Source organism: Mya arenaria, chromosome 12 (genome assembly GCF_026914265.1).
Source record: "Mya arenaria isolate MELC-2E11 chromosome 12, ASM2691426v1".
Classification (NCBI taxonomy): Eukaryota; Metazoa; Mollusca; class Bivalvia; order Myida; family Myidae; genus Mya; species Mya arenaria.
Window position 1 is genome coordinate 16,312,453 of NC_069133.1, and position 16,493 is coordinate 16,328,945.

General features: G+C 34.4%; 1 protein-coding gene across 10 annotated transcripts in view; it reads left to right on the forward strand.

The window, feature by feature from the left end:
* LOC128212040 (uncharacterized) overlaps positions 1-16,493 on the forward strand; it is a 125,274-nt gene that overhangs the window by 47,958 nt on the left and 60,823 nt on the right. For all 10 annotated transcript variants that reach the window (XM_052917275.1, XM_052917280.1, XM_052917276.1 and 7 more), the window contains exon 2: positions 16,082-16,282. In XM_052917275.1, the coding sequence (XP_052773235.1) occupies positions 16,139-16,282 (144 nt within the window). In that variant the 5' untranslated portion in view covers positions 16,082-16,138. The remainder of the gene's footprint in view (positions 1-16,081; positions 16,283-16,493) is intronic.

The window sequence follows — 16,493 nt, forward strand, 5'->3', positions numbered from 1 at the left end:
AAATAATTCTTAGATTCTTACATGCAGTGGCATAATTCTGGTGTGATCTCTTTCTTTGCTTCTTCTCTATGCCGACTACTAAATCTTGGTAAGTATTTGGATAAGGAATTTGATGTGTTTGCTTGTAACATGTGTAGTATTTCTCTAAATCATGAGATCTCTATTTACGCGTATAGATATTGTATTGATGAGAACATTTGAACAAATGTATACAGTATACACGACTATGACGATTGCCAGTCCATAATGCATATCGTTCTAACTCAACTGAAAGATCAAAGATATCAGACAATCTTTGAAATTTGCTGGCTGGCGTGCACCAGGATTACGTTGTTTACACGCCGATCACAATTTGTCAGTTTATACTTCCACAGCAAGTAATGTTATCATCAACAACATTAACAACACCATATCCACAGTCTCTACTGGCACCCTCATCATCATCAGCAGCAGCAGCATCATCTTCAACTTCATCTTTATCTTCATTTTCATCATCATCATCATCATCATCATCATCATCATCATCATCATCATCACAATCGCCGTCGTCTTATTCATCGTCTTTGTATATTTTTCATTTACAAATACAGAAATAGAATGTACATCATCATCGTTATATATGTAGACTAAGTATGAAAACATTTTTAAGAAAAATAGTGTCAATAGTTTCTCGTGTTGCTGATTTGCAACCTGTTAACTTAACCTTTGTCTAAATGATATATCCACCAAACCCATGGAAGTATGAGGAGGTTTTAAAATGGATTGAGAATTAGGAAAAGTACCACTTATTGTTTTTAGAAAAAAAATAGAATGATTAAATAAAGGATTTAGATATTGAACTGCCGCGAAAATAGCATTCTGAGAAAGGTTTATATGATGCTTGAAAATGATGCTAATCACAATTTTACATCCAATGGCACAAAATAAGCACTTCGAATTAGAATAAAGTTTCAAGAACATTAATAAGAATATATATATGAATAAGCAGATTTGATAATAATTATCCATTTAAGCATACTTTGATAACATGGATATTCTGAAATATAGATACCCCTTCACGAAATACAGGATGCTTGCTCATAATTTGGCCATTAAAAAAGGTTCCATTATACCTCTGAAGACAAAAGATCGTTTGTTTATTGTTTTATGCAAGTTATAGAATTAGATTACTTTTAGGTATTTCTAGCATATAGAGAATTACATTTGAAATGTGTAAAGTCTTACTATTGCAGATTGCCTTCTTTACACAAACTAATGTCATTAATATGAAGACCGGATCTAATCGATGTTTCTAAATATATATTTTTGCAAGGAAAATAAGAACATGACTGGGTTATTTGTACAAACTTATGCTCTATTTTACATTTTTCTAAAATGAATTAAATCGTAAACATGTTTTATGTTATCGCTATAAACTTTGTAAGTTGCTTATGCGAAATAAAACACTGCTTTTGCTACAACTATATTTTTCCCTTTAATGGGCTCTTTTCCACAATGTCGACTGCACGCATTTTTACCAATTCGCCGCGCATATGCGAAAAATGAGCCAACATACAAACATTAAAAAATATAACTCGATAATATTCGTACCTATGAAACATGTTGCATACTTTTTCAAAAGGTGCTCAATAATATTGGGGTGGTTCAAATGTCAGTTCGCATATTGAGTTTCATCCGGCCTTAAATTCATCAATCATTTAAATTTGACATTGTATACTTCGTTGGTCTCTTAGATAGCTTACAAAACGACCTTTAAAAAAGGAAGAAATTGTGTATGAAAGGAATAATTACTGTGAACGGAACTCTCATTGTTCAAGGTTTTATAAAAAAAATCGCGCTGGTTATCTACGATATTGCACTTTTTTGCATTATGAAGTTTATAAATAACACAAATCAATTTCATATTATAGGTTTTTTTTCGGTTCGAACAGCGATCTCCAACAGCGCGTGCGCAAGGTATGGCGCTGCTCTGTATCTCTCGCCATGCGCACGATAACCTGCTCCTGATTATTGTGTGAAGATGTAGGATTAATATTTCAACTGACTAGTCAATACAAACATTCACCATTCGGTGATAGTAGTAGTATCTTACCGTTTAAACTTTAAGGCTACGTTTTTACTTAAATATTTGTACAATGGTTTCATATACTACCTTAAGTTAGTTTAATTTTTAAGTCTTAATGTTAATTTTTACTCTATTTCTATGGATGTAACAACCACGATATATACTCAAAATAAGTAAGTACTCTTGTATCTTGTTAAAACTTATACTCAACAATATATAGACTAAGACATTATGTGCCATATAAGGTCACATTTCATCATAATTGTTATTTATTACACCAGTTCTGTCAGGTGCTTACGTAGCTATTCCGTACACAAACCCATACAGTGGAGAACATTCTCAACAATGCGAAAATCTTAAGTTAACGTTTAAAGAAAAAGGCAAAGAAACGTATTAAAGATAGAGAAATATGATAACATAAACAATCAATATATGATGCACGTTCACGACTATTTTTTGTCTAAAGATTATAAATAATAAAGCTATCGTTCAATGATACCAGAAATAATTAAACGGCAAATGCCCAAACAGGGTTTTGTCAATTTAAAGTAATACAAAAATTACTGTTTGCGACCAAAGATTTTTTATTCCAAAATCGTAAAAGAAATCGACTAAGAACGATACAGTTTTCGATTGCCTTAAACATAAAATATGTGCTTAAGGCTTAGGTGAAATCAAATGAAGATTAAATGGCCATGTCGAATTCATCCGTGTATACTACAGAAGTTAATGTGTCGTACGTTCTCGTAAATCAGTGAAGTGACAGCCTACCCAATTATTAAAGATACCAAATCGTATACCATTCATCTATCTTTCAAATTGTATTATAACTGACCATTAAACTATAGACTGATTTGTTTTAAAAGCCTTGTTTGTGGTCATTCTGTTTATAAACGCATATATCTGATGAATTTATTCCACACATCTCTTCCGAAAATCAATCATAAAGATATGAACAAACAAGTGTATCGGCATTGTTATCATAAATTCTGCACCAAAGATCTTAAACACTCCTTCGTCAATTGTTTCCATTGAACCTTTACAATACTGAAACGTATTTGATATCAGTAAGGCACTTCACCTGGTTGTGTTTATTAACATTATGTGCATTGCATCCACCTTGCCTTGACCTTTTCTGCACATTTCATTGAATATCCGTAAAACAATTGCCGAATAATCTTATTTATTTATTTTTACTTACAGCTCTAATTGGCTGTTAAGATTTTGACCTGAATGTCTTTCAATTACATGGCAGTTAAGTGAGCGACTCTGCAACATAGATTTTCCCAAATGTTCGTTATTTTGTCTCTGATTTAATAAAAGAAAACTCCACATCAGATGATTAGAGAACAGAGATAGAGCGTAGACAAAGTAATGCAGGAGTTTATTATTCGTAACAGAAATGTATAGAAGCAAATTTTTAACGGACAGATTTTACAATTTTTTTCAATTGATTTATTTCACTCACTGTTACGAAAACACACCAAATGTGATGAGACACCCAGGACTTATGCAATCTGGTTCATTTTCCGAATGTCCAACCACTTACGCATCCTAATTGGCATTGTTATCATACAAATATTAGTTGTCGGTGCTAATCATAACTTTCATTAGTTAGTTTGAGGAACACATATCCTGTATCTGTTGTTATTAGAGTTTACAATTGCTTACAGGCTCTCGTCTGGAATTCTAGATTACCTTTCTACTGTCGTCATGTAATAAATTGTCTTCAAACGAGGGCTGAAATTACCAGAATTTACTGTATGTGCATGACTAATGCTATGTCGGTTAATACCATTGTTCCTGTGAATATTTTCCGCATGCTTGTCAAGCCATCATTGTTGAATGACTACATGATACTGATACTATAACCTCTAAAGGACGTGTTGGTTTACGTCTTCACTACGTAAAGAACAACAAAATAATCCTTTCATAACTGTTTCTTACCGGATTGTAAACACACTGATTAGGGCAAATGTCAAAGGTTCTCCGACAGGAGGTTCATTTCCTCATTGTGGTCAGGCTGACAGCTCAAGTCACTTATTAAGTTCTACGGTACAATTCAGAAGTCAAACGTAGGAGTTATAATGACAGTTTGACTATGCTGGTGATGGTCGTGTTTTTGCGGATGAGGACACAACAAATGTAGACGAAAATTGAGTAGTGGTTTTTAATGTTATAGGATACCAGATTGTATTTAAACGCATCGGTTTTTATTTAGGGAGTTGATCTTTTAAATGTTGCTTTGCTGTATTGCTTGCATATGAGTGGACGTTAAAATAAATCCAGCATCACAGGAGATGGAACAGTGCATGCATAAGTGCATGTTCCCTGTCAAAATACAGTTCGACATTCTGTTTGTACTAATGCCTTGTAATGTGAAAGGAAATATTGGGAGATAGCAATATGTGTTATCTTAATTGTTCGTTAATATAGTTTTCTGTTCTTCAGAAAGCTTTCCAACATTGAATGAATTGTTTATATTCGTCCATGGTGTTAATACCTGAGAAGCTCATTCACTGACCCTGAGGTATAAAGTGCATGTTTTGAAACTGGAGTCTTAGGATAGACTTTTTACATGTGTGTGGCATACAGTTTAGCTTCTTAGCCGACAGTAAGTGGCTCTAATAATACAGGTACATGTCTGTTTACGTCCTCATTTATACGCGAAATCAGGACTAGAGCGGTACAGCACGTGTTCCACGTGTACAACAACCGTTACACTGTCACTCCCGTGATTTACCGATACTCACTTTTGAATGGCAGAGTGGATTTGGCGCAATGAGAGTGCTAATAGTACCAGCATTTTTGTAAAGGTCTTTGGAAGTGTATTACTGTGTACATACTACGGTGTAAATTTGTTCGTTTATTGGATTTGACATGCGCACACTATTCACTATTATTTTATTTAAGACTGGGAGTATATATATATAAAGTATGATTTGTGAACATACTTGGAGTATATTTGTTCGTTTATTTATTGTAAAAGAAACTCTGAACAGTGAAATAAGTTTTGGATTCTTACACGTAGTGACATACTTCTTGTGTGAACTCTTTCTTTGATATTACTATATGCTGACTACTTAATCCTGGCAAGTATTTGAATAAGGATAAGGATGTTTGATGTATTTGCTTGTAGCATGTGTAGTATTTCTCTCAATCATGAGATCTCTATCTACACATACAGATATCGTATTGATGAGAACATTTTTACATATGTATACACGACTATGATGAGTGCCAGTCAAGTATGCATATGATCGTTCTAACTCATCATCGTAAGATCTAAGATATGTGCAGTCTTGGAAATCCAATGGCTGCCGTTCATAGACATGCACCAAAATTACGAGGTTTACAAGCAAACAATTGATTAGCAATTGTCAGTTTATATCCATTAAAGGTAATGTTATCATTTACAACATTAAAGCCACCCCATTCACCGCCACTACTGGCAACTTTAACATCATCATCGTCATAGTTTTTGTCATCGTCGTAGTCGAAATAATAATAATCATCATCACTTTTTCATCGCTTTTGTATCTTCTTTTTTAAACTACAACAACACAAGTAGCATGAACTATCATCATCCGATAAAAGCATTTTAAAACAACTGATGACTGTTTATGCGTCGTTTTATCAATCTGCCAGTTTTGTCATATGAAGATATTGTTTTTTTAAATCTCTTCAGGCTTATCAGTAAAATGGGCCTATCTTTTGACATTGAGCTATATAATCAAATAATCGTTCCACACATGTCGATAGTTCTGCTGGGTGTATTAGAGGTTTAGAAATTGAATACTCAGATTAACAGTTCGTGTTATCTACAACGGTTGGGTATTAGTGGAAACCATAAACTATATTAAATGTTTTACAGTTTAAGCATTTGTTGTATGATGAAACATTTGTGCACATTTATGACGGTGATAAAAATAAACTTCTGTTGATCTCGAGCCTAAGTGCAAACATCAATAGTTTCTCTTGTTGCCGATATCCAACCTGTTCACTTCACCTGATATGTTCTCGAAGCCCATGACTGAATAAGGAGGTCATTCGTAGTTTAGGTAATTGGGCCAGTAACGCCTAGTTTTTACAAACTTACGGCTATATGTATCGCATTTGTTGTTCAGATCGGTTTTAAGCATAATCCCAAGTGATGTAATAATTAATCCTCTGGTATACTGTTTTTTATAACAGTTCAAGTTCAATATGCTTGTACGGTGTCCCAAACTGGGGTATTTTCAACGTTATGCTGTGATATGAGATCTTTTCATACATAGACATATCTATCTATGACATTAGATAGGTCAAGTAAACATCATAATGTAGGAAAAAGTATTTATAAGTATAATACTATTTAAATTGTGATTTGTATCAATTGATTGGTTCAGAAAGTATTAGAAATGGAGTAGAGGCATAGGTTCTTTATACATTTTCTAGTTTGTTCATGTTGGAACTTTTGATCAATTGTAATATAAAAAAAAATCGAAATATTGAGTTAAATGTTGCCCTATATTTAACATGTAAGACGTTGCACAAAAGAAAAGAAAAATATAGATGGTGTGTCAAATCTATAGAATTATAAATTTTGTGAGACAAAAAAAGACAGTTTAGTGCCCGTGCTGCATTAATTACAGATCAATATGTATCACTATCAACCAATTCATAATTAATATTTCTTTCTGGGTTTGAAGAATATCTGGGAATATTGATCACGCTAAATTATTGAGATCTCTCTGTTACTGATAAAGTCACAAGGATGATGCAAAACGTTGATGTCGTTTCCGAGACGCTGTCGTTTCCGTGACGCTGTCGTTTCCGTGACGCTGAAGTTTCCGTGACGCTGAAGTTTTGGTGAAGCTGTGGTACCCGGGACGCTGAGGTTTTGGTGAAGCTGTGTATCCGGGACGCTGTAACCTCCGTGACGCTGTAGTTTCCGTGACGCTGTAGTTTTGGTGAAGCTGTAGTATCCGGTACGCTGTAATGTCCGTGACGCTGTAACTTCCGTGATGCTGTAGTTGCAGTGACGCTGTAGAATCTGTGACGCTATAGTTTCCGTGAAGCTGTAGTTTCCGTGACGCTGTAGTTTCCATGACGTTGTAGTATTTGTGACGCTGAAGTTTCCATGACGCTGACGTTTTCGTGACTCTGTTGTTTCCGTGACGATGTAGTATTTGTTACGCTGTAGTTTCCATGACGCTGTAGTTTCCGTGACGCTGTAGTTCACATGACGCTGTAGTTTCTCTGACACAACCAAGAGTCAGTCCCAAAATCTGTATTTATTTTTATACACCTTTACTTTGATACTCGAGGTCTGGATAGAGTTGATAACAAAAAGTCATCAGAAAGATTTTAATCTTTCAGATAAAAACATTTATCAAAATATGCAATACACTGAATGTTATTTTCCAGTGTTTATGGTTTTAAACACATAAAATGATTAACCAAACAGTAAGAAACCGAATATTTATCATTTTGAATTTCTAATGATAGAAAAGAGAAAACAAAAACACAGTGTAACATATCTGCTCATAATACATGTACTGTGAAAATGGCGTGTAATGGTCAACTGCATGTGGTTTAGTATTCACTTTTGCATTGGTCAGTGTATGATTTCATCATTGTTTGTGTTTCGTTTCTCAGAAATCTTTAAATAAACCATGGGTACATTGACCCCTGTAATCATATGCATCTAGACTTTATCACAGAGTTTTATCAGAAATGCAAGCAGCGCTCAGTAAATCACGAACACTTTGTGGCAGATGCAGATCTCGGGATTTTTTCCGTCTGATTGTCGTAAAATGGGCGATATGTGTTTATATTGTACTTTGCAGACAAGTCGAGAATGGCAGTTTTGTATTTATCATTTCAGCGAACTGTTATGAGGAAAAAATTATGCATATAAATGCGTTTGTAGTGTTTTAAAGGCGTGCTTTTAAAGGGACTTGACGTTTTATAGGGTCAGATATCTACTAGTTAGTTTCCTGTGAAATGTGAACAAAATTCTCGTTTCAATAAAGAAAAACATAACGTTTACGTTAGTGGAATTTGATTGACTTTAAGCTTGAATTGACAAAAATATGTTCAAACGAATAATCTGCCAGTTGCTGTTTGGTGCTTGTTCATCAAAGTGAGTAAAACAATTCCATTTCAACAAGGTTTAAACATATTCGTTTTCGACATTAAGTCTTAGAACGTGTACCTTCAATAAATGTTGCTATAGGCATAATGTTAACTTTATATATTTATTTTGTGTGTGAAATTGGCTAAACAGACGACATTTGGTATTCAGATATAACAGCACACAGAATTCGCGACATTTGATGTTTATGCTCTGAGCAAACTTCACAACATTGCCTTAATTCGTAATATTAGCGACGTTACCGACATTCGAGATATCGACGAGATTCGCAACATTCTCAAAATTTGCAACAATTGCAACATTCGACAATGTCGTTAATGTTGCGACTGTTGTTGATGTCGCGAGAATGTGGTTAACCAGTTGTTAATGTCGCTAGAATTTCGTTTGCCAGTGGTTTGAATGTTTCAAATGTTGTTATTGTCGCGAGAATATAAAAACCAGTGTTGTTAATGTTTCGAATGTGGTTATTGTCGCGAGAATATAAAAACCAGTGTCGTTAATGTTTCGAATGTTGTTAATGTCGCGAGAATATGAAAACCAGTGTCGTTAATGTTTCGAATGTTGTTAATGTCGCGAGAATTTTCTTTGTCAGTGGTTTGAATGTTTCGAATGTGGTTATTGTTGCGAGAATATGAAAACCAGTGTCGTTAATGTTTCGAATGTTGTTAATGTAGCGAGAATGGTTATGATGTGATTTTAATATTAAATTTACTGCTGAAACACTTGTAACGATTGTTAATAACAGTTCACAGTTCACAGTGTGTTAAAACATTTGTAATTCAGAAACACATGATTGATGCGACTGTTTCCTTACAGCAGAGAGTAACTGGCAAATAGCAATTTGCTGTAATTTATGCCGTATGCTTTATTAATTTATTAATATGTTCAAATGAGGCTAGCGCGTGCTATTTGTATATTTACGAGAGACAAAATATGATCGATTTGTTTGAAGGTAGTTAAGATTTTGAAATATTTGCAGAAAGCGCCGTCTTAACGGCGTATTTCTTTCAAAGTTGCTCTGGAAAACATCTATTCGGTAAGCAAGTGCTATCTGCAAATCTGCATTTCTCATTAAAACTTCATTATTTCACGTGTGAACGCCAGATTGTACATTTCGCGATCTTAACTTTCATCAGACAGACAGACAGACAGACTTTTTTATTAAGACTTGTACAATGTACGTCGTCTACATAGACGTTTATATTTTCATATAACATGTCAACGTGTAGATAGAACATGTAACAACTGAACTAAACATTTATATTTCAACATTCAACAAATTATTTCGAATAACAAGAGCTACTTTAATATACAAAGCTAGCTTCATTCATTCATTCCTATCATTTGATTTCAATAATCGTAGAAATTTGTATACAGAAGGGTGCATGTAGTAACAACGTTTTAGATATTTCTTTCTAACATTGACACCATTTCATCATCGAGAACATGTGACAACAAGTGTGAGAAGTAATAATTATCGTCGATCAAAGATATCACGGTTTCTCATTAAAACCTCGTTTTTTAACGTGCACGCGGTAGATTGTATATTCGGCTATTATTATAGTTTATGTTAACCTCATCGCCGTGTGGACGTGACACTTAAGCACAATAAATTGATTTAAATAATATCGTCGATTGCATATAAATAATGTCGAATAGATTGGTCCAGACAATGGCCATGATGATGGCGACATTACATTTTTAGTTTGTATTGCTTGGAAACACATACTTTTCGCATTTGTAGTGATATCGCCATACATCTTTTTAATATTGCTTCCTTAAATGTCGTTTAATTGAAATACTCAATAAGTCAACTTAAAAGCAATTATACGCTTAAAAAACTAATAAAGCGCGATGAGTCTCATATTATTCTGTAAGCAACTCACAGCGGGTTGTGTTCGTTTAATGTAGGAAAACATTAGGCATTCACTAGTATGTCTTTGTTATCTTAATTGTTTATTTAGATAATATCAATTTTCCAAAAGATAAAATTGTTGGTGTTTCCCATTTGGAAAGCAAAATATGTCTCTGCAATACAGTCGAAACCCATTCTTACCTTCAGTGTAAAGAAATAACACCTTTAAATATAACCAGTTCGAGCCAACAAGGAATTCGAGCTAAACGAATTCGACCCAACGAGGTTTGATTGTACACTCTATGAGGTATGGTAATGCTCAATAATCGATCCTGATGCTAAAAAAAGCTTCTTTTCGTGAAAGAAACATCGTTAGAAGCTAGAAAATCAGTTTTCACTCACAAATCCTGAGTAATAGATAAAGAAAAATAGACTGGTACATTGAAGACACCTCTGCCAGATAAATGGATTATTAGGATATATGTCTGTTCCTGTGTGGCATACATCGTCACCCTAGTGCAATAACTGTATAACTGCATACAGAAATAGAAACAGATATTGAGTTCTTGAACTACGGTGATGACATGTTAGCCTTATAGCGGACGGTGAATGGCTTTTATGATACAGGTACATATTGGTTCACGTCCTCATTTATACGCGGAACAAGAGCTAGTGCGGTACAGCACGTGTTCCACGTGTAAAACAACCGTTACACTGTCACTCCCGTGATTTACCGATACTCACTTTTGGCTGACATAATGGGTTTGACATAGGTAGAGTGATTACATAGTATTTCTTCAAAGATTTGGGAGTATTTATGTCGGCACTTTGGAATATTTTTGTTCGTAATCTAAAAGTGAAAAACTAAAATCTGTGTTATAATTTCTTGGATAGTTACACATAGTGACACACTTCTGGTGAGGTATTTCTCTGTGATACTAGTTATATCTGGTTAATTAGCAATTCGGATGTATTATCTTGTAATTAGCTATGCTATGCATGTAGTAATGTTTGTAGTCATGTTATATTATATCACGGACCTAACCAGGTTTATAGGCCCGTGGTCATGTTAATGAGAACATAAGTGTTGTACAAATGTAAACACAACTATGATGACTGCCTGTCCACTAAGTATCTCGTTGTAACTCATCACCGTACAATCTAAGCTATTTTGCGATCTTGGAAATGGGGTGGCTGGCGTTCTTTTACACATGCACCACGATCATAAGATAATCCTTATAACATTTCACAGTTTACATGAATTACTTACAACGGTCAGTTAATTATTTCATTGTAAGTAATGCTATTTTCAGCAAATGTAATACCGAAATATCTTGTGTTACTACTGGCACGACGATAAATGATCATCGTCGAACATCATCATCATCATTATCATCATCGTCGTCGACGAGTCATCGTCGTCGTCGTCGGTCATCACCATCACCATCATCGTCACCATCATCATCATCAGCAGCAGCAGCAGCAGCAGCAGCAGCAGCAGCACCAGCAGCAGCATCATATCAATCTTACTATATTAGCATCTGCAGATATTGATCACTGAATCTCTTTATGTTTTAAGGTAGAATGGATTTATTTTAAGACATATAATCGTTCCACACATTTCGATAACTCTGGTAATTTCAGATGTTTTGTAATTAAATAAAAAAACAACTCCATGTTGAACCCGGGTGGAACTCATCTCGTGTTTAGTAAAATGGCCAAAATAAGTATTTGCTCTCAATAAACTTTACTTAATAGTTTAAATTAAGTTATACATGTCAGGCATTGTTGTATGTAAACATGTACGCAATTACGGTGATAACAGATACTACTATGTGTCGGGCTCGTGTTTAGAGCAAACATCTAGTTTCTCATGTTTCTGATCTCTAACCTGTGCTTCCTCTTCGTGTAGATATGCTCGCGAACCTAAATGAGCAGTTCATGAAGTTACTGATAAGCCCCTTTATGAGTATGAGTTGTTTATCTTTCGGGTTAATATTCTAGTTTATGTGGAATGTTGTGTTTTTGGGTGAACAGGTCTGGATACGATGGGAATATGTATCTTGTATTGGTAATAATTACAGTGCACGTGGAAATTTTGAAATTTTAATTGGTCAGTATATGATGTTATGATTAATTGAGCCTTACTTTCCAGAACATACAGGTGGTGTGCTTGTTTTTATTAGTTTCTTGGAAATCTCTAAATCATGTAAATTTGTCAGTTGAATTAAATGCATCTTGATTTTATCATAGAGAGTAATCACAGATGTAAAAAGCGCCCTGTGCAGATTTTCAGCATTTAACATTCTTATGGTGCAAAGTGTTTTTATTGTGGTTTTACGAACACATATGTGGTTGTGGGTATGGGAGAGTAATGGTAAGATTTCAGTCTGCATTTCCTTGATTGTGCCTTTAACACCTTGCATATTGAAAGAAAGCACATCAGACGAATGTGCCGACCTAGAAAAAAGACAGTCAAAACTGGATTTCATTCAACACATTTATTTAGTAATTTGAACAAAAACGTATTTCTCATTACATGATTAAAAGATTAATTCAATTTGAATGTGAGACACGAAAAGTATAAATGATCACTACTAAAAATCAGTGTTTTACACATTAAATTTATTAAATATTGTTTAAATTAACATTGAGGATGGACCAACAAATGTTAAGTAAAATATGTTCAATTTGTCACGAGCAGGGATATATCATATGACAAGCATGTACATTGTACAATTTTGAGGTATGAAGAAAAAATACATCAAATACATATAATAGAGTTAGGAGAGGAGGTGGAATAAGGAGGTGAAATGGGAGCAAAGAATTAATGAGCCTTAAGATATAGCTTTCAGGCATTCGCTAAGTCCGGACAATGAGGTGTTGTATAGGGCAGATTTTGAAATATAAGTGTTAGCGTTGTGTTGTACCTTACAAAAACTAATGCAGTCGAAACTCGTTATGTCGAACTATGTTATCTCAATGTTCTTCTTATGTCGAACTTGTTTCGATTTTTTCCTGTTTAGTTATTATTATTTTTTGTATTCCGGTTAAATCGAATGTTCGTTTTCTCGAAGTATTTCCCGAGGTCCAAACGACTTCGACATAGCGAGTTTCGACTTTTCTATCACATGTGGTCACGATTATTACATTTTTAAACAATCCTATGCTTCGTTATCAGCATCATGTTCACAAGATATGTGAAGCATGTGATCATTTATATTATGATTTTTAATCTTGTGATCACTGCTTTATGTAACAGCTAGAACAGATTGTTTATACCATCAATTAGTCATTAAGAATTTACATAATGTGTTCTAATAAAATTAATTAGAACGTTTCTCTGCATGCGGGTAACCAAATTATGACGGCATGTTTTAGCTATAAAACTGGCCAGTTTTACCAATCTAGATTTATATTTCAATAGCTTACAGTAAAACTACATTGGGTATTTTCCTTTTTAGTTCAGGAAAGTTAAGCAACCGGCCATTATTGGATTATCATTGGATGTCGATAGGTGAATTCATGGGCTTGAAATGTAGGCAGTCGGAACACCTCGGCTATTTTTCATCAAAAACAAACTCGGATGTATGTGAGCGGTTTACAATGTTAGAATTCTTTACATTTAACTACGCTGCAAGTTGAACGCGTAGTAATTTCAATTTATGACTTTACTATTGGAAATCTTATATATTTATGAAATAATACTCTTAACTGGCAATCAATTTAAACTAAAATAAACAAAACAAACGTTAAAACATTACAATTAATTATCACTATTATTTAAAATTTTACGAACGACTTTTACTGATGTACCGGCATACATCGGAGGTTTGTTTTTTCGATGAAAATGTAGGTTTCGTTGTAAACTTTTGGAAGAACAAATACAGTCGAACCCCGTTGCCTCGAACTCGCTTGGCTCAAATTCCTCGTTGGCTCGAACCAGATGTAAAGGAGCGATTTATTTATAATGGGGTAAACAATCCCGCTTGGCTCGAAGTTTTTGAGGCTCGAGGTATTTTTGTCGGTTCTTGTGAGTTCGAGCCAACGGGATTCGACTGTATGAAGAAACTCGAGGAATATTCACCTATGTAACACGTGAAGCGGCTGTCATTGAAAGTGCCCATTATGTTTATTAAACATTTGTTACTCAAAAACATATGACTGATGGGAATGTTTCCTCGTAACAAAAAGCTTTTTGTTGTAGTGTATATGTGGATGCACTATTATTTGAATAATTATTTCAAATTTGTCTTGCGCGTGCCTATAACATCATTTCCGAGACAAAAGTATGATTAATTTGTTTTACGCCAGCAGACATGATTTTGTAATATTTGCATCTTCAGAAGCAGTTTTTTAACGGCCCATTTCTTTGGGGGAAAATGTATTACGATATTACGTGCGATGTAAGAATCTGCATATCTCATTAAAACCTCGTTATTTCACGTGTTAACGTCGAATTGTACAGTCAGCCAAATTTACCCTCTTAGGCAAAACAGGTGACAATTATGCGAAAGAATTATTATTTATCAGTATCGTTGGACATAGAGGAATAATGTCGAATAATTTTGTCTTGACGATGGTGGTGGTGGTGATGATGATGATGATGATGATGATGATGATGATGATGATGATGATGGTGATGATGATGATGATGATGATGATGATGATGATGGTGATGATGATGATGATGATGATGATGATGATGATGGTGATGGTGATGATGATGATGATGATGATGATGATGATGATGATGGGCACCAAATCCGTTCAAATGATTTCCTGTTTTCGTAAGGCTATGCCCCTTGGCATAGGTGAGCGTTCCAGGACCGTCCGAGCATTCTTGTTTCAAATATTGTTCTGTGTCTCAAGTAACGCAATATACATGTACCTTCAAAACACCATCATTAAAAACTGTAGTGAAAACACATTTGTACCCGATTTTCAGACTCAAATTATTATTTTTTTTTAAATAAAATGAAATCTTGTAACTCAAAACAAAAAAAAAATGATGCCAAAAATGTAAACAATTATTGATTTATTTCATAAATATGCACTTTTTACTGTCTATATATTCAAACATATGTAATCAGTACAAAGTGTATATTTTTAAAAAAAATCAATAACTTTTCACATTTTTTGGCATTATAATGTTTTAGTTTTGATTTATAACTTTTTTATTTTAAAAGAAATATTTTGAGTTTGAAATCCGGTAAACCATATCATCAATAGATTTGATGTATTACTCGGCAATATCGTATTACAATGTTCGTGTCTACTTGAAGCACTAAGCCGTTTCTGCGAGTGGATCTAGTTTGTTCCTCATCATCAAAACCACATCATACTTAGCTCCTAATCAAAATGACATTTTCTCGTTATACGAATTTCCATTTAAGGCTCTTTGCCAGACTGGTCGGGGATATAGAAGACATTCCCTCGCATCAATTTCCCGTGCGCTTGAGCCAATATACTTCAGTTTCTTGGCACTTATATAACCGACGTCAATATAAGGTTTATTTCCAAATAAATCATTACCATTGGCATTTGAGCCTTGATTCTAACCAGTTATCGGAACACCGATTACCAACATGATACTGAATGAATAAAACGTATTTAGACACTTTTTTTAAATGCATGACGCGAAAAACGCAGACGACAATAATAACTTCCGTTCTGTTTGGTCGTCATCTTACATCTTGACGTCCGGATAATTTTCAAGTCTATTTTAGCAGATACAGATATATCGTGACATTTGGATATATTTGTCAGATTATTGGAGACAATTTTAGATGGCTGTAGAGCATTTTGTGTGGGAAATATACTGATGTATAACGGTAGACTTGGTCAATCTAGAATTACGCTGGAAATTAGAGGGAACATATGTGAAGTATTCGGAGATGTGCTTTTTTGGTTTCTAGATTATTTTGTTTAGTAAGATGGCACTTCTTGGCAGATGAACGTGTGAACCTTTTTTTAACAAACTTTTTAGGAGAACACTTAAAAGTATTATTTATTTCATCAGGTGAAGAGAATGCATTGAGGACCAGTGATTACACTTTTGGATCAGACGGCAATTAAAATGGAGGCACCGGAAACGTTCCACCCGGTGAACATCTTAAAAACTACCCGTGGATTTCCTCCACCCATACGCCTTGGCTACACGAAATCAGAACTGTACGGGGACTTAACGCATCTCAACACTGTGGACGAACATGCAATCAAGGTATGTGGATTGAAATGAATATCATGCCATTGATAGCTAGCAAATGATTTAAAAGCTAGCTCATACAATATATTCAAACATACGAGAAATTGTTTTTATTATGTAGTGTTTTTAGAAATTTATCAGTGAAACAGAATTGAGATTTCACTTTTTCAAACATTGAAATAACATTTTGATAATTTGTCACTGTCTTGAAATTTAAGCCCGTTCT